We start from the raw sequence: 24744 nt of genomic DNA on the forward strand, positions 1-24744 counted from the left end.
TCGTGTACAAGAGCTAGTTCCAGGACAGCCTCCAAAGCCACAGAGAAACCCTGTCAAAAATAAATAAATAAATAAATAAACAAACAAACAAATAAATAAACCAAAGAAAAACCACAAGAAAAAGATGTGAGTTTCTGAGGATAAAATGAACATGTTTTCTGTTTGCCAATGAATTATATTATCATTCTACATTGTTAGGCAATCTTTTTGAGAAAAAAATGAGTATATTTCTAATAGGCAGGAATATAGACAACCTGTTGCAAACATCACTTCCTTTTAGATGTAATTTAACATACTGTGTTTCTTTTAGAATGGACAACAATTTGTGGCAGGCAAAGCTTTGGAATATTTGTCTCAATTTTCAGAAGACCCAAAAGAAGTACTTGGAGCTTTAAAGTAAGCTGCTGTTCTTACTCTTAATTTATAAACTTTGCCAAGACAGTGCTGATGATATCGAAGCCTTTAAGTAACAATCAGTAACGAAGACACACAGTTAAAAAAAAACTTGAAAGTTTCCTTTTAGAAAGGAAAATTATTTGCTAAAAGGTATCTTTCACATGTAATACTGAGAGTCAAATTTGAAAATGATAACACTATAATTTTGATTGTGAGAAAAGAAACCCAAAGGATACTATGTTTGTTCTACTGCTGTCAACTCTACTTCAGGTCTAGTTCTAATGGGAAATAGAATGATAGAATTATATCTGTCAGAAGCTAAGATACCAGCCTTCAATCAGATAAATATCTAAAAATCATTCAGGACACATAGCATTTCTTTTTTTTTTTAATTAATTTATTTTTTCCTGTATTGGGGGGAACAGAATCTAGGGCTTCATCCATGCTAGGCAAGGAACAACTCCAGCAAGCAACAACACCTCTTTTTGAGACACAGTCTCACTATGTAGCTCTGGGTAGCCTGGAACTGGTCTTGAACCTGCTGCTTCTATTTCCTGAGTTCTACAGTTACAGTCATGCACTACCACACCTGACCCTCTGGCCCCATCAGTTCATTTTATTTTATTAAGTTTTACTTTATTTTATAAACAGGATCTTATTATATACCTCAGACTAACCTCAGCCTCAAAACTCTCCTGTCCCAGCCTCCCAAGTGCTGATATTACAGGGGTGTGCCAGTGTACCAGGCTCAGATAGTTTTTCATTGAAAAGCATTTTCAGGATTGAAATTATCAACAGCTTCATCATTGTCATTTGTAGTATTGCTTCCATATCCCTTCAAAAACTAGTGCTTCTTTCTTCTCTGAGACTCCCAAAACCAATTATAGGTTTCTTACAGAAAAAAAAATAGTTGTATACCATATTTGATATTTCTGTACTGATATGAACTCGGAACTGCTTAATAGCTTATTATATCTGTTTAATAAATTATTACAAACAGTTTTGTTTTTAAATTATTTTATTTAATTTCACTTCAAAAATCATAAAATTTGTGTTTTATTGGAATCTTTAAAACAATACAAAAATCTACAAATAAGATTAATTTTCCCTTCTTTTTTCATTTCTGCATTCTGGGAAAATCAAAGGTAATAAATTGGCATGATAACTTTGACATATTTTTTTTCTAAGAATCTCCCTCACTTGCTTGCTCTTGCGTTAAATCTCATTTTCTCCATCCCTCTCTCTTCCTGTGTATAGTTCTAGGGATAGGACCCAGGGCCTCTATCCTAGTTTACTTCTAATGCAGTGATGAAATACCATGACGAAAGCAACTTGTTGGCTTATACACCTTGATCACAGTCCATCTCTGACAAAAGTCAGCAGCAGGATCTGAAGGCAGGAACAGGGAAGCAGGAAATGAAGTAGAGGCCTTGGAGGAGTGCTACCTACTGGCTTTCTCATCATGGCTTGCTCTGCCTGCTTTCTTCTTAATGAGCCCAGGACCACCTGCCCAGGGATGGCACCACCCACAGTGTGTTGAACACTCCCACTTCAATCATAAATTAAGAAAATATCTACAAGCCAATCTGATGGAAGCATTTTTTTTTTCAGTTGCGGTTCCATCTTCCAAATCATCTCAGTGTATATCAAATTGGGATGGAGGCAACTAGCACAGCCTCACATATATTAGATAAGCACTCTACCACTAAGCTGCATCTCTCACACCTCAGAATCATCTTCTGTATTGTCTTTTTTTATATACAGGTGTCTGGTTCGAATTACTCTTCCACAAGTTTCTCAAATGCCAGAATTTGAAAATAAGTAAGTTATTTCATGAGAAATGATGTATTTACCTTGGGAAAATTTAGAGTAACTTTAAATGAAAGCCTTATATCTAAAAATGATTTGTGTAGTGGATGAAATTAATATATATTTTAGCCAGTTCCTGGATTCATATTCTCTGTGGTTATTTATGATATATATATATAGCTTAGATAAGTTTCCTTTACCATAATTTATTTCTTTCAGTTTTACCATTTGTAAAATGGAAATACCAATGTATGCCTCATGGAGTTACTGTAATTACTCAGTGAAGTAATACATTTAAAAGATAGAAAATACAGTCCACAGGGAAATAGTAAATATATGAGAGTACGTGGAAGTTTATAATCCCTTACATTTTGTATATTACCTGATTATGTTATTGTATCTGTTCCCTTTCAACAGTAGACTCAGTGGAAATTTACAAAGATTCTGTTTCTCTACTATTTCAGCTTTGGTTATAGAAACACTTTTCTCCTCATAGTCTCCATGGTATAAGATATCAAGAACTGGGACTCAGTGGTTAAGAGCACTGTCTACTCTTCCAGGTGACCTGAGCTCAATTCCCAGCAACTACGTGGCAGCTCACAAGTGTCTTTAACTCCAGTTTCAGGGGATCCAACACTTTCACAGTCACACATACAGATAAAACATGAATGCACATGAAATAAAAATAAGTAAAAGCTATCAAGAGCTTAACAATTCATGGAAGGATTTTGTCATCAACTTTTCTTTCATAAAATTCACTATCTCCTGATTAGTTGAGAGAAAACTTGCTTCAACTTCTTGATTAAATATAACTTTCAGAAAATAGCACCCATCTCGTTATTCTATGCTTAGGCAAGAGCTCTGTAATAGACTGTATCTACTGCATGTTCTGCATCTGTTATTTACAGCTAGTGACACTATACCATTGTGACTAAATTTTGGGAGAAATATCGATCACTGAGATGACTTGGAATTGTAACTTATTTAGTCATAACACACAATTTACCCAGGCATACACTGTAAAATTTACCTTTTCTTAACAGGCTTTATCAATCAAATAGACGAGAACTCAGTCTAAAGAATGTGGGGCACTTAGAATTTGCATAATGACTACATTTTGACATTAACTTCTAGGCAGCATGATAGTGGTAATGTGGTTATATTGTTTACAGAAATATTATCTATCTTCAGGAGATGTATCTTTGTAATATGTGTGGGTATGATGATGTGCTATCTGGAAATTTCTTCAGAGTAATATGGGAGAAGTTGCAGATTTACAGTGGGATAAGAAAGATGAGATATTGAAGCTGGGTGGTAGGCATATTGGAACTAAATATAACTTGTCTTTTAACATTGGTACATCTTTGAAATTATCAACAATAAAACTGTTTTTTTAAAGAGTAGATGGTCAGGATGTGGTGATAAATTACTTATGGTTTATTAAAGCCTGCCTGTGGATTTAGAAAGCAAAGTTAGGCACAAGCCATAGAAGCCAGGTACACACTTTCAATCCCAGATCCAGAAGCTAGGGGGTGGTGATACACAACTTTAATCCCAGGACTCGGGTTTAAGAGGTAGACAGATCTTTGTGGGTTCAAGGACACTCAATTCTACATAGGATTGATCCAGTCCTAAAGAGAAACAGCTCATGCAAAGATGATCTCAGTACCTGGGATCACACCCCTTTAATCCCAGCATTAGGGAGGTATATAACACGGAGCAAGATCTCAGTATCAGGCATTCATTCTCCAGCCACGTTGAGAATAAGAACACCCCAGCCCTTTTAGAGGTAAGAGGTCTCTGGTAGCTTGGCTGCTTTGCTTCACTGATCTTCAGGTTGAACCCCAATATCTGTCTCTGGTCTTTTATTTTTCGTGTTATATCAGGAAATTCAAAACTAAAGTTTAATAGCTGTGTAAAAGTCCTTAGATAACTGGGAGTATATGTATTTGCATTTGTATCCATGGGCCCTAACTTAGCATTAGGCAATTAATTGCCACTCAGTGTATTTAAATGTCTGAACATCAGTTTCTTATGTTTTCTGTTGTTGTGATAAAACCCCATGACCAATGCAACTTATAGAAGAAAGTGTCTATTTAGGGCTTACGATTCCAGAGGGTGGAGGTAGCAGGCAGTGAGAGCAGCAGCTGAGAGCTCATACCTTAAACCACAAGCAGGAAGCACTGAGTGTACCAACAGTGGTGTGAGTCTTTTGAAACCCCAGAGCTCTCCCCCAGTGTCAAACTTCCTTCTGGAAGACCACACCACCTAATCCTCCCGAAACAGCCACCAACTGGGACCAAGTATTTAAATGCCCAATGTGGAGCATCTCATTCAAATTACCACAATTACTGTTTTATGAGCTCTTCAGCAGAGGACTTAAAAGTACTTCATAATCCATATAACTGTAGCACACAGTCAAACCACACCCTTTAATTCCATTTTGGAAGTGGGTAAAGGAGGAGGATATTGTATGTTATATTATTACTATATTGTCTACAATATTTCTAAATTATAGAATATTAAAAGGTATATCATTGATTCCAAATATGTATAGTAATGCAGAAGATCTATCATTTTTCTGGTAGAGGTCAGCATTTGATATAATAAAAATTCAACTAATTTACTAATTAGTAAAGAGATTTTAAAACACCTAATTCAATGAGGATATCCAACAGAATTGAACTTCAGTGTGCTGTCTCACTTTTCTGTTTACCTTAGTCAATGAGAACATACTTAATTTCTCTAAGTTATATTTTCTCCTCTGTAAAACATAACTGGACTACAGAGTTTTAAGTTCTTTTCTGTTTTAACATTTCTATGGTTTTAGATTAACAGAAGTCCTAGTTAGGGTTTCTATTGCTGAGATGAAACACCATGACCAAAAGCAAGTTGTTTATTGGAATTACATTTTCACATCTCTGTTCATCATCAAAAGAGGTCCGGGCAGGAACCGGGAGGCAAGAGCTGATGCAGAGACCATGGGGGAATGCTGCTTACTGACTTGCTCTCCATGGCTTTCTCAGCCTGCTTTCTTATAGAACCCAGGGTCACCTGCCCAGGGATGGCACCACCCACAGTGGGTTGAGCCTTCCCTCATCAATTACTAATTAAGAACAAGTATTTTCCTAATTGAGGTTCCCTTATTTCAGATAAGTCTAGCTTGTGTAAAGTTAACATAAACCTGTCCTGCACACAGTATTTGTGTAAATTTTGTGCATATTTATTTAAAAGTTTGTCTTTTATGTATATATATATTTTGAGTGTCTTGGATCTTATGATACATTTTTGCATGCATAGACTTTGTCTGGGTTGTTCTATATAGCCACTGAATTAAAGTCATGAAGTTAACTTTAGTTTAGCTTAAATTCAAACTGATAAAAGTTTTCTATAAAGTCTCTCTATATAAACATGTAAGACTTTTAAGATTTGTCCCCAAGAAAACACAAATATTAAGTAATACTACTTCCTGATAGGGACAGGTTTTGATGTGCTTGTGTGTGTGTGTGTGTGTGTGTGTGTGTGTGTGTGTATGTGTGTGTGTGTGTGTAGACAGAGATAGAGAGATGAGGTCTTGCTATGTTGCTTGGGTTGAGCTTGAACTCACAATTCTTCTGCTGCAGTTTTACTGAAACCATGAATCCAGTCTTATCCTATTTCCTGTAAATGTCATTAATTGAGTTTGCTAGTGCTTCTGTATTCACTCCTCTGATTGAGTTAAATGGTCTTCAGTTTCTGTTATGTTAAATGCTTATTTTAAGTTTTCTTTTGTCTTTGAATTTTTTTGTACTTTTATTTGCTTAAAACAGAATTTTCATAATATAACGATGTTAACGATTTTGTATCAAAATATGTATATAGTAGAAAACAATGAGCTTCATTATGACCTCATGATGCATATATATCATACTTTAATCTTCTTCATCTTGTTACTCTCTTCTAAATCCCCCCTCCCAGTGGGCCTTCATTTTATCTTCTAAAATAGTTTCTGGTTTTTGTTTTGTTTTGAGACAGGGTTTCTCTATGTAGAACTGGCTGTCCTGGAACTCACTCACTCTCTCTCTCTCTCTCTCTCTCTCTCTCTCTCTCTCTCTCTCTCTGTCTCTGTCTCTGTGTGTGTGTGTGTGTGTGTGTGTGTGTTTAATAATCTTAATCAAAGAGAAAGGGGCTATCAACTTGAGAGTTGGGGGTGCCATGGGAGGAGTTGGAAGGATGGTGGTACTTGGGAGGGACTGGGGGGAAGAAAAGGAAGGAGGCAAAGTGATATAATTGTATTTCCATTACGAATGGACTTAAGAAAAAAATTAAAAATATACATAAGGGGGGAGCAGTAACTGATGAGATATGGTGGTGCATGTCTTTAATCCCAGAACTCCAGAGGCAGAGGCATATATATGTCTGTGAATTCAAGGCTAGCCATAGCATATCATATCAGAGTATTTTCACTGCTCTTCTTAACTCCTTGCTACCTTCATAGCTTTGTCTTGCATAGTGTTATGTAGATGCAGTCATACAATATAGAATTTTTTCACCTTGCCTTTTTTTCACATAATAAGCATTTAAAATTCCTCTATGTTCTTTTTATGACTGATAGCTCATATTATTTCAGCACTGAATGTACCACATCTTTTATTTCCATTCACCCATTAACAGGCGTCTTGATTGCTTCTATGTTTGAAAATGTATTAGTTGTTTTAAGAGGTGTTAGAAGCATCTGTATGCAGGACTTTGTGTATTATTAAGTTTTTAAGCTCCTTTAGTTAATACTTAGGAGCAAGATTTCTGGATTTTGAAATAAGTAGTGAGTGATGTTTTTTTGTTTGTTTGTTTGTTTTGTTTTACTTCACATTTTCTTCTCTCTCCCACTCTTTCTCTCTCTTTCTCCCTCCCTCCCTCCCCCCCTCTCTTTCCCTCTCTGAGACAGGGTTTCTCTGTGTAGTCCTAGCTGTCCTGGAACTCATTTGTAGACCAGACTGGCCTCAAATGCACACAGATCCACCAGTCTCTGCCTCCTGAGTGCTAGGATTAAAGGCATGTGCCGTTCCGTTATGTCTGGCTACTTCACATTTTCTTGATGGCACATCTTAAGGAGGATCTTTTTCTAATGTGCCATAGTTTAAAATTTTAGTATTTTAATTTTATTACATTTATTTGTTAATTTTCTTAGAAGGGCACTTGTATTGAAATCATAGAACAACTTTGAGCAGTCAGTTCTCTCTTTTCACCATAAGGGTCCTGGAAATTGAACTCAGGTTGTCAGGTGTTATTTATTTATTTTACAGCCCAGTTGCAGTTTCCCCTCCCTCCTCTCCTCCCAGTTTCTCTGCACACCTCCCTCTGTTTCCACCCTTTAATTCACTTCCCACTCTGTTTCTGTTTACAAAAAAAGCATGTTCTCCCATGGATATCAACAGAACATGGCATGTCAGGTTGTAGTAAGAGTAAGCACCTCCCCATGAATTAAGGCTGGACAAGGCGACCCAGTATGAGGAGCTAGGGTCCCAAAAGCCAGCAAAAAAGTCAGAGACAGCCCCGGTTCCCACCGTTAGGAGTCCCACAAGAGGACCAAGCTACATAACTGTCACATATATGCAGAGGGCCTAAGTCAGCCCCATGCAAGGACTCTGGTAGTTGAGTCAGTCTTTGTGAGCTCCTATGAGCCCAGGTTAGTTGACTGTGAGTTGCCTTGTGATGTCCTTGACCCAACTGACTCCTATAATCCTTTCTTCCCCTCTCCTGCAGGATTCTCAGATGATATGATATATAAGGGACCCCAAAAACTATACCAGGGAACTCCTACAGCTACATTTAGTCAAGTGGCTGGATACAAGATTAACTGAAAAAAAAATTAGGAGCTTTCTATATAGAAATGATAAATGGGCTGAGAAAGAAATCAGAGAAATATCACCCTTTACAATAGCCTCAAATAATATAAAATATTTTGTTGTAACTCCAACCAAGTAAGTGAAAAAGACCTGTATGACAAGATCTCCATTTCTTTCTGACCAAAAGGAAATCCTACTTTTTAGGAGCATTAGATTTAGCCACTGTGCTAAACCAGAATTCAGACAGCAATACTAGTCTAGTAAATGCATCAACTCTCATTTATACGGGGCATGGTCATATAGAAACAGAATCAAGTTGGTTATATTTTTATTAACCTGTATTAATTATACATATTAATAAGTTTTATTGTGACATTTACATACATGTATATATCATACACTGATCATATCTACCCTTTCTTCTACTTTCTCCTTCCTATTTGTCCCCACACCACAGCCCCTTTCTAAATCCCTATTTCCTCTTCTACTCTCATGTCATTTTTGTTTTTATTTGTATATGTGAGTGAAAATATATGGTACTTATTTTTTCCATGTTTGGCTTACTTTAGTTAATATGATGCCATTCAGTTTTGTCAATTTTTCCATTAATGACATAATTTCATCTTCTTTATGGATGATTAATACTTCATTTTACATATATATTCATATATATTCATTTATCTGCTAATGAACATCTAGGTTGATTCCATATTTTGGATGTCGTGACTAGTGTAGCCATAAACATGAGGGGTTCAGATAGTTCTTTGTATGCTAGTTTCATTTCTTTCAGATACCCAAGACTGGTATACCTGGATCATATAGTTCAATTTTTAATGTTTAAAAGATTTTGTACTGTTTTAGAAAATGGCTGGAACAATTTGCATTCCCACCAACAGTGTGTAGGTGTCCATTTTTTCTCCACATCCTTGGCAGTTCTTGTTACTGTTTTTGAGCTTTCATTTTGTTTTTACAATAACAATTCAAGCTGGAGTGACATCAACCTCAGTGTAACTGTAATTTGCATTTCTGTGATGGCTTAATAATACTATGCATTTTTCTTATAGTTACTGGTCCTTTGTATTTACTCATTTGGAACATGTCTTTTCAGTTCATTTGCCAATTTAATTGATTATATTATTTACTCTTGCAGTATCCTTTTTTAAAAATATTTATATATTCTGGCTATTCACCCCTTACTCAGTGACTAGCTAATAGATTTTTCTCCTATTCTGTAAGATATCTTTTCACTAGATTATTTCCTTTGTTATGCAGAAATTTTAAAATTGAATATCATTTCATTTATGAATTCTTGCCTTTGTTTTCTGAGGCACTAAAGTTCTATCAAAGAAAGCATTGCCTGTGTCAATATTTTAAAGTGTTTGCCCTGTTTTCTTGAAATGGTTTCAAGTTTCACATTAAAGCCTTTGATCATTTTGACTTGATTTTGTTACACAGGTTGAGAGGCAGTGCTCTAGTTTTAGTCTTTTATATGTTGATATCCAGTTTCCTCATTACTACTTATTAAAAGGCTACTGTTCTCCAACACATTTTTGTTGCAGGCTCTCACTGTATAGTTCAGAGTGGCTGCGAACTTACCATGTAGCTCAGTCTGTCCTTGAACTCACGATCCTCCTTTTTGTACCTTCCAAGTGCTAGAATTACAGGCATGTGGCCCCATGCCTAGTCACAGATCTTTGGAGGAGACTTATCCAAACCATCACACTATCTCTTCATTGTTATAAGTAACACTGATGAAAAGCTTTGTACGAACACCTCTGATTATTTCCTTAAACTAGATTTTTTTCCTGGATCAAAGATTATATACAAAAGAGGTTTATTTGTTTCATTGTTTGAGACAGGATCTTACCAATTTAGTCTCTTTTTTTTTGAGGCATAAGTAACGTTTATTTTAAAGTTCAGTCAAGGCATTTAACCACATGAATCATATTTGGTGCCACTGTGAACTTGGGCTACTATATTTTGGCACCTTCATGAACAATCTCCTGGCTCAAATTGAGTGTATTCATTTCTGGGCTTTCTATTCTATTCCATTCATCTTTGAGTGTCTATTTTATTACCATGACTCAAAAGTATATTTTAAAGACATATATTGCCATATTACTCTTTTTAGTCAAGAATTGCTTTTGACTTTTCAGATTCTTTCATGGGTCTACATGAATTTTAAGATTTTTTTCTCTATCTGTGAAGAGTGTCATTGATCTTCAGGTGGGAATTTCATTAAATCTCTAGATCAAAGTAAGCTATCTCATTTGGCAATACAATTGCATTGACCTCAGTTTGCCAGATGAAATGAAAATACAACTTGTCCCATGAGGACCTTAGGGTTTTAACATAAAGATTATAAAATAGCCCAGTATGGTGACATATGCCTTTAATCCCAGCAGTTGGGAAACAAAGGTAGGAAGATGTATGTAAATTTCAGGCTAGCCTGGTCTATGTAGCAAGTTCCAGGACAGCTAAGACTACTACCCTATATTTAAAAAAAAACAAAACATAAAATACAGTTATAGTTTCCTGTGCTTAGCACTTGTAGTTGCAGACATGATCCTGCAGCGACTTCCATAGGTTAGAAACAGAAAACTGAGGTTATATAAAGGTGATAAAAACTCCACATAGTCTTATTGTCAGTACTTGATCCCTTGGAAAGAACTGTATACCAACATCCTTTCCAGTCTCCTTCTCCCAGTTCACTAGAAAGCAGAAGACTTTTTCTATTCGGGATACTCCCTTAGCATCCCCCCATATCTTGTACACTTACTAAGATTTGCAAGTCAGCATATATCACACTCAGTATTTATTTAATCTCATCATTCTTTATATTTTTAAGTTTAGCTTCATTAGCATATCATTAACACACTTTGATTTCATTGATAGGTTGTTTTTTTTTTTTTTTTTTTTTTTTTTTTTCAGTACTAGAAGTGGGAGCATTTCCCAGTCAGGCAACATCTATTCCTATAAAACTATTTAGACAGAAAAAAGATATACAACTTTTTATATAGAGTCTGAACCTTACATTTTAATTAGGCAGGTGACCTACCTCTAAGCTATATTCCCAGCCCTATCTCTCAACTGTTTTAAACAACCATTCAACCATTGTTTAAATTGTCTGTTCTGCTTCTCAGAGGAAGCAGAGGAAGACATCTATTTGGCCATTGTTAGTTGGTAAGGATTGTAAAATGTGATTTTTTTTTTAATCTGAAGAAATGTGACTCAGCGGTTCACACCAATGCAATATATTTTGTTCTAGTTATTTTATGTCATAGTGAGCATTTTTATACACCATTAGGCAATCAGAGCTCAGTTTAGAGTTACTACCTATTCCCATTGAGACCCCAAGACTATCAGAATCAATCCAGTCTGCTAACTGTTCTCAGAGCCATCTTCAACTGTTGTCTCTTATTAGAAAACAGAACAATGTTTGGAGGATATAAAATGGTTGTGTCAACACCCAGCTTCTCTCTACATTGATGCTATTACAGATACTGATACAATGTATTGAATATGCAACCCTCTCTTACTAATTTTCATTTCCTTATGAATATAATGAACCAACTATCTGGGAATTGGAACCATTCTAAATTCCTAGTGCAACTTGTACTAAGCACAAACCAGCCACTATTCCATACCTGAGTGGCCATGTGACTACCCCTGTAGGTCTCAAGTTCCTTGTCCCTTGCCGTTTCATCTTTTCTCTATTCAAACCATATTCCTATGAGCCAGCACTGTCTAACAAATACTTGTCCTGATTCCAGTACCAGCTTCACAAGTTCCAGAGCTCATGTCAATGCATATCCAGGTCTCATATTTCTGATTGGCCAAAACAGGAAATCCAATGTCCGTTCCCTTTTCCAGATTCAATAATTTTCTAGATTGACTTTCAGTACTCAGAGAAACACTTGACTTAGTTCACAGTTTACTATAAATGGTTAGTTTAGGAAGATCCAGATGAAACATATATGGGCCAAACTGTTAGGCAGTATAGGGTATTCTTGCCCTCTCCAGGCTTACCATAATCCCAGTACCTCAATGTGTTCAGCTGTCTAGATGCTCTTTTGGCCCACTTTTAATTGAATTGTCTTTATTTTATTTTATTTTATATAACAAAGTCCAATTAAATGAAAACAAACATTTATACACAATATTTGGGAATTTGGGTGTCGTTCTTGAATTGTCTTCTTTATATACTTTAGATGTCAGTTCTTTATCGGATGTGTCTTTTTCAGGTATCTTCTACCAATGTGTGGCTTGTCTTTTGTTGTCTTGATGTATTTTGAAAAAATAGGAGATTCTTCTTTTTAAAATTTTAAGGTGGTCTAGCTTATCAAATATTGTTCCCGTATACCATGTATTGTTGTTGGTTGTTGTTTTCTCTTTACTCTTTGTTCTTTGCTCTTTGGCTCTTTGGGTGGGCTCCTAAATAAATCATACTTGGAGTCTTATTCTTACTTATGAATGCCTGGTCTTAGCTTGGTTTGTTTCTAGCCAGCTTTTCTTAATGTAAATTATCACATCCACCTTTTGCCTCTGGGCTTTTATCTTTGTCTATTTCTGTATGCCTTTCCTTACTTCTTTCTCTGTGGTTTGCTGTGTAGCTAGGTGGATGATACCTGGATTCCTCCTCCTTCTCTCACTCCTAGATCTTTTCCCTCCAAGGTTTCTCCTCCCATTTTTTTCTCTCTGCCTGCCAGCTCTGCCTATCCTTTCCTGCCAAGCTATTGGATGTTCAGCTCTTTATTAGACCAATCAGGTGTTTTAGTCAGGCAAAGTAGCACAGCTTCACAGAGTTAAACAAATACAACACATCTTTGCATCATTAAACAAATGTTCAACAGCATAAACAAATGTACTGCATCTTAATATTCAACAACATTTCCCCTTTTGTCTAAATAAAAATGAAAAGTTTTAACTTTAACATAGTAAATCTGTTTACAACAAAAGTTATCAAGTAAGAATTACATTTACAATATAAAGTACAAATTCAGTGACAATACTTCATTATCTATCTTATCTTAGTGATTTCAAAGTTTTATACTTAATTTACTTTCTGTTATATCTGAGGGAAACTGTAATTAATTATCTAGTCTGTAACTCTATCAAATACCCAGAAGGATATAACATTCATTATCTGAGTGAAAAGGAAGTTCATTGCAAGCAACTTCTAAAAGTCTAGAAATGACAGATATCTGACTCTCTGGACAGTCACCCAAAGTTCCTCTGCAATGTTGGAGCATCCATCTTTGGTCTACAGGCCTAGAGTATCTGACAGACTTTTAAGTGAAGCAGGAAACTTGGAGTACTGTCCCATCTCGCATTGGCAAAGTTTATTGGTTGCTTTCCTCTGTGTCCTGCAGAATGTCTGGCAGACTCTTCCGTGAAGCAGGAATCCTGCAGGACTCCCCCACCTTGTTTGTATAAAGTTCAACAGTCACTTGCCTATGGGTCCTACATGTCCAATTTATACAGCATACTGTCAAGCAATCAAAGCAAAAACAGCTTCTTCCCACATGGCTAAACTTGCCACAATGAAAGCAAAGCCATATGAAGTTTCTTTGATGCCCATCTCCTCCCATCTCCTCCACATCTCCCCACCCACCAAACTCCACAACTTCGCTTTCTCTCTCTCTCTCTCTCTCTCTCTCTCTCTCTCTCTCTCTCTCTCTCTCTCTCTCAAACATACAGACATACAGGCAAATAAAAAACCCGACAAATCAGAATATATATATATATGTATGTATGTATGTATGTATGCATATATATGAAAAACAAAAAAGCACAAGAAACACATAGTACAAAACCCATAAAAACACAAAATCAGAAACCATAACATACTAGCAAAAAACCAGTAAGATTATTTTTAAAATACCCAAAAAAAGCAATACGAGATAAAAAATATTATACCACGATTGATTTTATTTTTTGTTGACATCTACTGCTAGGCATGGGTCCTTAATCTAAGTGTGGTTTATATATATCATGAGATTCCATTGGAGAAAACTAATTTTGCCTTTGCAAGCAGTTGAAAATTGGGGATTGCATTTTGACTATAAATGGGAAATGGTGTTCAGTTCCCTCTCTTAACTCTGGGGGAATTATCTGGCTTGAACCTGTACATGCTGCCCCAGGTTCTATGAGTTCATATATGCATAAGTCATCAGTCTTGTTGTGTCTGGAAGACAAGGTTTCCTTGGAGTCATCCATCCCCTCTGGCTCTTATAATCTTTCAATCTCCTCTTTCCGCATAGCTCTCTGAATCCTGAGGGGAGGGTTTTGATGAAGATAGCCCATTTAGGACTGACTGTTCCAAAGTGTCTCATTCTTTGTCCATTGTCCAATTATTTGTATTTGTTCAACTCTACAGCAGGAAGAAACTTCTCTAATGATGGATATAACAGAATGTCATTGGGAGTCATTTTATTGCTACATTACTTTAGTAGAAAAGTAGTATTTGATTTTCCCCTAGTTTCAGACACCCAAGAAGTGTCAGAAATGGGTTCTATCTCATAGAATGGGCCTTGAATCCGATCAAATAGTGCTCAGCCATTCCCACAATGTTTGTTCCATTATTGCACTAGTGTATCATGCAGGTACATCACCACTGTAGAACACAAGGTTTGTATCTGGGTTGGTGAAGCCTCTAGTGAGGTACCAGCTCAACTTCTGTGTTTGGGACATAGTATCCTGAAATATTTCAAAAAGGATTCATCTCCCCATCTTTGCCAGAAACATAAAAGGATTTTTCTCCAATGCCTATTGTGAGTACCTGGCTAAGTTACAGAGCTGACTTTTGTAGAAGTGCTAAGGCCTCCTTTATGACTGGAGTTTTAGTTCTAAGACTTGTCCAGGATACGCATCCAGTGATTTGTCAACCATAGTCCAGCTTTTTTCACTAAGGCTTTAGTTCCCATGGTCATTTCCAGGCCCAGTTCTTTGGGCCTGGACTTGGGGCAGTGACTTGGCCTTATTTCTCACTACTGTTAAGGAGTCAAGAAGAGTTGTTGATTTTTCAGTCTGTTCTGCTTTCTACTTGTTAGGTCAGAATGTCAACTTCCAGTCTCCTAAAAATAGAACGGGAAGCCAAAATCCTTTGCTAAAATTTATTAACCCCTTAAACACACTTGACAGAAGATTAAAAGATCAGGGAAGAAGACTAACTATGTCACCTTATATAAACCATTCCCTGATACAAGATATGCTTCTTAAACTTAAGATGAGGACTTTGTATTAGATAAATGCTTTTTTTTCTCAGAATACTGGAAATTAAGTGGCATGTCCTTAAAGAGGAGGTTCCAGTCTACCATCTACTCTTGCTTCACTCAGAGCACATCCACTTTTTTCTGTGCTGGAGACAGAATCTGCCCAATTCTCAGACACAAAAATGTGTTTCTCTTCAGTTAGTTTCTACAGTAAATGTTTAGAATATTAAAAACTCCCTTTTCTTTAATTTTTAGAAAGAAAGAAATGGATAAACTTTTGACTTACTTGAATACAGGTAATTATGTTCTTGCTTGCTTTCAGTTCTTTATCTTGCCTCTCTCCTCTGTTGAATTTTCCAAATATATTGAACATCCTAACTCCAATATTATATTTCTGTAAAACTTCAAGCTCATTATTTGAGTTTACCACAGGAACTATTTTAGTTTTTAAACACAAGACGAGAAATATTTGGCATCACTAGCATCTACTTCTAAATGTGATTTCAGCCCCATTTTATCTTAATTTGTTTTAAAGACACTTACTGCCCTCTTTTCCTCTTCCCCCATCCTTCCCTCCCTTTTTAATTTCCTGTCCTATAATTCAACATGTAAAAATGAACATGACAAATGAAATCATCTGAGCACTGCTGGTTTTTGTGACCTCTTAATCTAACTTCTATTGTTTGTTCACTTCTTTAAACTAGTATCTAGCAATTATCACATTCTTTTTTTATCAGCACCATGCTTTCTTTGGTGGTATTCCCTTTACTCAAAAGACATGTCATTTCTGAATACACCCAAAAGTCTGTATCTTAGAAACTTTACTTATTGCAATAGTTGAATTTTATACTCAAATACAGGATTATAAACATAGCAAAATGTGGCTTGAAGCCAAAGATTTTCAAAAGAAGAAAACTTTGCTGGTTGGTATTCTTTTTCTGAGAAGAGCATGGGGTAAGTAATAAGTGCTTTCTGGTGATGATGGCATGCTCTGGTTCTCTATTGTACTTATATGGAAGCTATGTAGATATTATGCCAGCCTACTGATCCCATGAATTATTTTAGGGTGTTTTGTTTGATGCTGGAGATTGAACCCAGGAATTCATGCATACTAAGCATCATTTTAGTATTTTAATTATCGTTCCCATTCTTTATTCCATGTGCCTCAAGTAGTGAATAATTGTAACAATTAAATTTATAATTCTCTCTAAAGAGAGGTTTCTTCCCTCAAAGTGTGAGTTAATGCCTTCATGGAACATAGTAATGTTTTTTTCTCACTTGGATTATTTTTTTATATGCCACCATATACATATACAGAAATGACCTGTGTAGATTCATACTGTCTTTAAAGGATGATTAAGAACTTTGCTAGCAAATGAGATAAATATTCTATTTTCCTATTCGATACAGCACTCCTGAAGTTTTCTCAGCATTTTGATGAAGATACTTCAAGTTTGGATTCTAGAGTTAATGATGCCAATTGGTTCAGAAAAATAGGTAAAAGAAAAATCTGTGGGCATGGAATACTATGTGGTATAATAGAATCAAAGGTGGGTTCACAGACTCTGGCTATTTCTTCTGAACCTTTGGTATACATATTTAACTTGCTTAATTTTGGTTTCATATGAAACTGTTTTCATCTCACACGTAACAAAATATTTCATACTTATTTTCTTTTCTATGGAGAATGATCAAAAAACAAAATGATGTATTATAACTTTAATTTTTCAAGTTATTTTTCTAAACCTGCTCTAGAAAGCTGAGCTTATTCTTGGATGTGATCCACCAAAAACAAACTGTGTAAAACAATATAGATACAGCTCAGAAACATATTGTTGAACAAAAAGAGCCAGGCATTAAATCGTACATAATACATGATTCAGTTTATACACAGGTTTAAAAAAAGCAAAACTGATTTACTGTTAAAAAATGAAAATAGTGATCTGTTTAGGAGGTAAGAAATCATATTCCCCTTCCTTTCCTCCCTCCAGCCTCTCCTATTTCCCACCCCACAAACTTCTCACTCCCTTTCAAATTCATGGCCTCTTTCTTTAATTGTTACTATTTTAGCTAGCTAGCTAGCTAGCTAGATTGATTGATTGATTGATTTAGTACTGAGAATTCTTTTTGTATGTCTCAAACTTTAAAAAAAATTAAACAGTACCTCATGTGTCATTGATTTAGAGTGGACTATTAGAAGTAATAGCAATCTCTAAATTTCTGGACAAAAAAAAAATTCCACAAAGTCAATTTATTTTTCCAATCACAAAATAGTTTATTGACCTATTTAATTTCATTTCAAGTAATTTTAAATTTAAAAATTTCAGTAAACTATCATTAATCCCAAGATCCCCTTTAACAGTATATGTATTATCATTGAAAATGTTGACAGTAGAGATTGTGGTGATACAGACTAAACTGTTGATTTTTCAGAATTATTCATCTGTACTTTCAGCTTGGAACTTAGCTCTGCAGTCTGAGAAGGACCTAGAGACAATGAAAAACTTTTTCATGGTTTCTTATAAGGTAAATTTCATCACAAACATTCATTATAGAGCCCAAAAAGTTCTGCCATTACAGAACTATTCCTTTGCCTTTGTCAGGATCTGAGTGTTTCAGAGTCCTATATTAAAACAGAAGTATCTTTAGAATGGGCATGCCCAACTGTTACCAGCTACCAACACATTAGGAAAGGTCACACAAATAGGTCTGTAGAATGTAACATAAGTACCTATGAACAGCAGGGGTTGAAAAGGAAGAGGAGAAGTTTGAGTCTCCTTTATTTTTTGCCTAGAGCAGGTTCTATATGTAAGAATTTGTGAATTTGTTATTGTGCATTTAAGCATTTAAAACTAGTCATTTGCCTCCAAAGTAGACATTAAAAAGTTAGAAAGAAGTTCAAGTACTGGTGGGGGAATGAAAACCAAGGGTTACAGAATATACCTCATCTGCAGTTAGAAGTACCACAGGCTGACAAATTGAGACCAATTCAATGTTCAGAATTTTAGAGCTGGAATGAATGGAAGAGCACAGCTCCCTCACCTTAAGTAACCCGAGACTTAAAGGGATTGGGCAGCTAAAATGTTATTTATTCAGTGAAAGTCATGACTGTTATCCCTAAATGTTTGGGAGATTAAGAAAGTCTTTGGCAGACTTTGATGATCCCCCATGGAAGGCCTCACCCTCCCTGGGGAGCAGAAAGGGGGTGGGATAGGGGGTTGGGAGGTGATAGGGGAGGAAAGGAAGGTAAGGGAACTGGGATTGACATGTAAAACAACCTTGTTTCAAATTTAAATTAAAAAAAAATTAAAAAGAAAGAAAAAATGGAAAAAAAAGTCTTTGGAGGGCCATGGATGTTACTCAGTGGTGGAATACCTATTTAGCATGTGCAAGGTCCTAGGCTCAATCCCAAATACCAGTATAAAAGGCCTGCAAGTTTATGTATAAATGCAGGTTTAATTAGATGGCATAAGTCCATTTCGGTTTTGACATTTGTGGTAATGCTTGTGTAAGACTGACATGGAGACATCAAAGTGGCTTAGAGCTTTATTGTAGTAAAAAGCTCAGATTATTTCCTAAAACTAGAGGACAAGGTTTAATGATGAGGTTATGCTTAATGCCTGTCAGGATTTGACATTGTCCCCTTCAAACATAACAATTTAAGTACTGATTTGAGCTCTGTTCTCTACAAAGGGAAAACTACTTCCCCAGGGGAGGGGGGGAGGATGCGGGGGAAATAACCTATAAATGACAGCATCACCCAAGAAGTAAATTACTAGATAGGCATTCAGGGGCAAATGACAGTGCTTATCATTGAGAAGAAAGAAAAAAAAAAAGCCCCCAAAATGGAAGAGAAGCTTTTATCTCTAGTAAGGCACTAAAAACAATGAAAGGTAATGTAAAATTAAAACTGTAAATCAGTGTGCTACTCTATATCATTTTTATAGCAACATGTGGTTTTCCAGCAGAATTTTCTCATTCAGACAAGATGTTGCTGATTTTGATTCTGATTGTGTTCACCTGACAGAATTCTCAGTATTCATTGACGTTCTGGTTATTTCTTATCAGCTGTCCCTTTTTTGTCCTTCTGATCAAGGACTACTGATTGCACAGAAAGCATGTTTACTTGTAGCAGCTGCAGTTGATCTAGAGCAAGGAAGAAAAGCTACAACAACTTCTGAACAGGTAATGTTCAATCTTCAAAGACAGATGAGGGTTAAGTGTGCTGTTTGGTGTATTTATTTTCCCTGACACCTTTATTTTTATTCCCCTTTAGGGAATCTTTTCCTCCATTCCAGAAGCATCTTGATTTCAAAGACTTATAACAGTTCCTTCCTAAGCAAAGGTTACATTTGGTTTAGCCTCTTCTTTTTAGATGCCCCTTCTCATGGACTAGTCATTCCTAATCTGTCATTAATATTTATCTTCATTGTCTCTCTGTGGTTATATATGACCTATGAAAGTGTTTCCTCTACTTTTGTTTCCTTCCACACATTTGCTATAAAGGAACTCACTCATCTGTTTCTAGAGTTTTGATAGCCAAGTGAACTGGTTTCATTAGCTTGTTTTTCTTTACACAATTACATTTGCTTAAATATGTCATCATTATATCTAAGAAGACATATCTCTTATTTTCCCTTTGCTTGAATTCCACTCTCTATTCCTTTCTTAATGATTTTTATGATACAAGCTTTCAAATTGTAGACTACATGGCCTCAAACTCATGGAAGTCCTCCTGCCTCATCGTCTTTGAAATTAAATATTAACCATCACACCTGCCTCCACTCTTAAACCTACCTCTTTAGAAGCTACCAATATTATCATCTCACACATACCTACAACTCTTCATCTTCCTTATTCAAAGAAAGGTGTCCCCAGTCACATAATAATCACATACTGTTTGATTTTTAACTTTTAATTGGGGCATTTCCAAACCACAATTCATTGGTTACACGAAGGCCAGGTTAGCTATGAATCCAGCCCAAGGCAAAATTGTAAATGTACTTAAAATATGAGATATTTGCACTTTTTTCACTCAACTGCATGGTTCTTCAGCATGAACTTTATAAATGACGATGCCATGTTACAATGTCAAGAAGTTAGACACACCTAAGTTTTTCCTCTGCTTGGCTTCTCTTACATATAAAAAGAAAACACCTTAAATTCCTATACTTGTAGGTTCTCATTTCTCCATCAGGTACAAAGTTCATTTTTCTCTTTATCCTTTATTATTATTATTTATTATTATTCTTTACATTTAGTAAAGAGTTTATTTACATTTAGAATAAACTCTCATTATATGTGTGTTTCCTCTTGTGGGGTATTCACCAGAGAAGACTGCTCAGACATGAATTTAAGCCAATAGAAAGTCTTTATTAGCTGGCAACTACATTGGGTGTTTGGGATCCCAGTGTAGCACTGAGCCTCTTTCAGGGTGAACTTTTAAGCACAAAAACCATGTTGACATACTTTAGTTAACAAGAACAGTTAACCAGAAGCAGAACTACAGAAGCTAAAAAGCAAGGTTAATACCTTTAGAGACTTCCCGATAACTATGCACTTTGATGGATTGGGCCTTTGTTTTAGTTTTGGCAAGTAGTTCTATTTATATACTGAAATTTACATCCTTAATGGTACTTCCATCATGGAGTAAGTTGTGCTAAAGTCTGGGGTCCTACTAAGGTTTGGGGCCTGTTAATTTCTTTGTGTTCCTTTGTTGAGTTCAATTCAAAAAAACATCTAAGGGGCTGGAGGATGGCTCAGTGGTTAAGTTGCTTTCCCAGAGGACCCCAGGTTTGATTCCCAGCATCTTTGTGGTTGTTCACAATCGTCTGCAACACTAGTTCTGGGGAATAAATGCCCCCTTCTGTATTCTATGGGCAACAGGCATGCACAAGGTACACAGACAAAACATTCATACACATGGGATTGAAAGAAAAAATTTGAACACCAATTTCTTACGAGATACTAGACATACAGCGATGAAGTTCCTGTTCATGAGGTTAAATTAGCCCCCTTTAAGAAGTCTTTTCTATTAGAAAAAGAATAGACAAGAATCTAACTTCCCCAGAGAAAAACCAGGCAAAAAATTAACTTCTTAAAAAAAATAAAGGTGGATTACTGACTTTTTTTTAGTTAATCTTGTATCCTACCACATTCTGAAGGATCCTATCAGCTGTAGGAGTTTCTGGGTAGCATTCTTGGGGTCACTTATATAAACTATCATATCATCTGTGAATAGCGATAGTTTTACTTCTTCCTTTCTGATGTGTATCCCTTTGATCTCATTTTGTTGTCTTATTGCTCTAGCTAGAACTTCAAGTACTACATTGGATAGATAAGGAGAGAGTGGACAGCCTTGTTTTGTTCCAGATTTTAGTGAAATTGCTTTGAGTTTCTCTCCATTTAATTTGATGTTGGCTGTTGGCTCGCTAAAAATTGCTTTTATTGTGTTTAGGAATGGTCTTTGTAGCCCTGATCTCGCCAAGACCTTTATCATGAAGGGGTGTTGGATTTTGTCAAAGGCTTTTTTCATCATCTAATGAAATTATCATGTGGTATTTTCTTTCAGTTTGTTTGTACGGTGGATTACATTGACAGATTTCTGTATGTTGAATCAACCCTGCATCTCTGGGATGAAGCCTATTTAATCATGGTAGATGATTTTTTTTTATGTGTTCTTGGATTCTGTTTGTCAGTATTTTTTTGAGTTTTTTTGTGTCAGGGTTCATGAGGGAGACTGGTCTGTAGTTCTCTTTCTTTGCTGTATCCCTTTATTTTTTTTGGGGGGGGCGTTTGAGACAGGGTTCCTTGGTGGAGCTTTAGAACCTGTCCTGGAACTAGCTCTTGTAGACCAGGCTGGTCTTGAACTCACAGAGATCTGCTTGCTTGTGCCTCTCTACTGCTGGGACTAAAGGTGTACCACCACCACACACCTTTCTTTATTGTATCTTTGTGTGGTTTAGGTATCAGTGTAACTGTAGCCCTGTAAAAGGAGTTTGGCAATGTTCCTTCTGTTTCCATTGTGTGGAACAATTTGAGAAGTATTTGTATTAGTTCTTTGAAATTCTGGTAGGATTCTATGCGCTGAAGCCATCTGGTCCAGGGCTTTTTTTTTCGGGGGGGGGGCTTTTAATGGCTGCTTCTATTTGCTATGGAGCCTCCATGGGACCAAACTAGGCCCTTCATAGATGGGAGACAGTCATGAAATTTGGCTATCTGAGGGGCCCCTGGCAATAGGACCAGGATCTATCCCTGGTGCATGAGCTAGCTTGTTGGAGCCCATTCCCTATGAGGGGATGCCATGCTCAGCCTTAATGCAGAGGAGAGAGGCTTAGTCCTGCCCCAATTTAATGTGCCAGACTTTGTCGACTCCCCATGGGAGCCCTTACCTGTTGGGAGGAGTGGATTGGTATTGGGCTTTGGGGGGATGCGAGGGAGTTCGGAGGAGAGGGGGAAGGAAGAACTTTGGTGGAATGTAAAATGAAATTTAAAAAAATAAAGTAAAACAAAGTAAAGGTGAATATAATTTTATTCTTTATAAGCACTTTAGCTTTCCTGAAAATAGCAATAACATGGGATGGTTAGTGCTGTCAACTTAGCAAGACCTAGAATCGCCAAAGAAACAAGCCTCTGGGCATATGTGTGAGGGATTGTCTAGATTAGTTAACTAAGGTAGGAAAACCAACCCTAAATGTGAGTAACACCATGCAAGTTCCAGACTTGCATTAAAAAAAGAAGAGTAGCTGGGCACCAGCATCTATTACTATCTGCTTCCCCCTGAGGTGCAATATAAGCAACTGCCTCTTGCCCCCACTGCTATGCTTTCCTCACCACGATGGACTATATCCTTGTAAACTATAAGCCAAAATAAACTCTTTGTCCCTTAAGTTGCTTCTTGTCAGGTACTTTATCACAACAATGACAAAAGAAACTGATATAACATGCTATCCTTATGGTGATTTTAACTTTTTAAAAGTTACTCCTTTTTAGCTTGTAGTCTGGGTATGTTAAACTGTATCTCAATGAATACAGATTAAATTGACATGAGGGAAATTTTGTCAGCTTTTAAGTATAGTCCTTGTGTTATTTGTTTATCATAAGTTCTTTTTTGTTTTCAAATATTGCTCTTGTTCTTTTGTTAGAAGTTATACTTCTTCAGAATGTTAAAAACTGCAAGTTATAAATCTTTACAAAAGCACAACCAATGATAACAGATGTAAAATTAGTTTGAAAATTAAGTACTTGTTTACAGATGTATCCCTTAGATGACCAATGTCCAGTACCTTTTAATTATTTTAATTATTAGGAGGCACTGTTTGGCATGCACAGTATAAGGTCATGTCTGATTAGCTTTAATTAAAACAGCAGTTCTCAACCTGTGGATCTCAATCCCTTTAATAAGCCTCTATCTTCAAAAATACTTACGTAACAATTCATAACAGTAGCAAAATTACCGTTATGAAGTAACAGCTAAAATAATTTTAATGCTCAGGGTCACCACAACATATTAAAGGGTCGCAGCATTGGGAAAGTTGAGAACCAATGGCATAAAGAAACTAGTCATGATTCAATTAGTAACACTTGAACTGCAGCCTGCAAAAGGTTAGAACCACTAATGATTCTAGTTGGAACATAGTAGCTTGGTAAGGTTTTCTCTTAAAATTTGTATTTTAGAAGGCTGTGGTAATAGAAGAGGGATGCAAATGCATTTAATATATAAAGGAGTTGGGAAAAATTAGTGTCACTACAATGAACTACATAGAAGTCTTTTAATTGAACTTCTAAATTTGAAACAAAAATTTAAATCTCTGCCATATATATGTGTGTGGTGTGTATATGTATATATATATTGCCTTTATTATTATTATTATTATTATTATTATTATTATTATTAAACACTTATTTTATCAAGTCTATAGACCAAGGTTGCAAACAGCAACACTGTCCGAATGCCAGGGCTTCTTATATGACTGGTACTATACATAAAATGGGGGCTGGAGAGCTCTCCCAATAGTTATGAGCAATAACTGCTCTTGCAGAGAACCCAAGTTCAGTTTCTAGCACTTATATCAGATTGCTCACAATCACCAGTAACTCTAGGCCCAGGGGTTCAATGGCCTCTTTTGACTGTGGATTTACATATATAGCTTTTATTGTTTTGAGGTATATTCCCTCTAGTCCTTAATTCTCTAGGACGTTTATCATGAAGGGATGTTGAATTTTCTCAAGGTCCTTGCTCTATCTATTGAGAAGATAATGCGATTTTTGTCTATAAGACCATTAATATGGTTATTTTATTAGTCAGGGTTCCCTAGAGAACATAGAGAATGAACAATGAATAAAGAATGGATCTTGAAATAAAAAAGTTCCCATCTTCCTGAGGAAATGTCACACTGATTTTCATAAGGTCTATATGAGTTTGCAGTCCCAACAGCAATGGTAGAATGTTCCTCTTACTCTACAACCTCTACAACATGAGCTGTCACTGGGTTTTTGAT

The 24744-nt window shown here is 36.1% G+C and overlaps 1 protein-coding gene across 1 annotated transcript in view; it reads left to right on the top strand.

Annotated features, from left to right (window-relative positions):
• Window positions 1–24744, top strand: part of Tex11 (testis expressed 11) — a 239463-nt gene that overhangs the window by 151055 nt on the left and 63664 nt on the right. Inside the window, exons 18-23 of the mRNA XM_051179029.1 lie at window positions 311–396; window positions 2161–2217; window positions 15500–15540; window positions 16655–16741; window positions 17700–17770; window positions 19313–19429. Of these exons, the coding sequence (XP_051034986.1) occupies window positions 311–396; window positions 2161–2217; window positions 15500–15540; window positions 16655–16741; window positions 17700–17770; window positions 19313–19429 (459 nt within the window). The remainder of the gene's footprint in view (window positions 1–310; window positions 397–2160; window positions 2218–15499; window positions 15541–16654; window positions 16742–17699; window positions 17771–19312; window positions 19430–24744) is intronic.

The sequence above is a fragment of the Phodopus roborovskii genome, unplaced genomic scaffold, assembly GCF_943737965.1.
Source record: "Phodopus roborovskii unplaced genomic scaffold, PHOROB, whole genome shotgun sequence".
Lineage (NCBI taxonomy): Eukaryota > Metazoa > Chordata > Mammalia > Rodentia > Cricetidae > Phodopus > Phodopus roborovskii.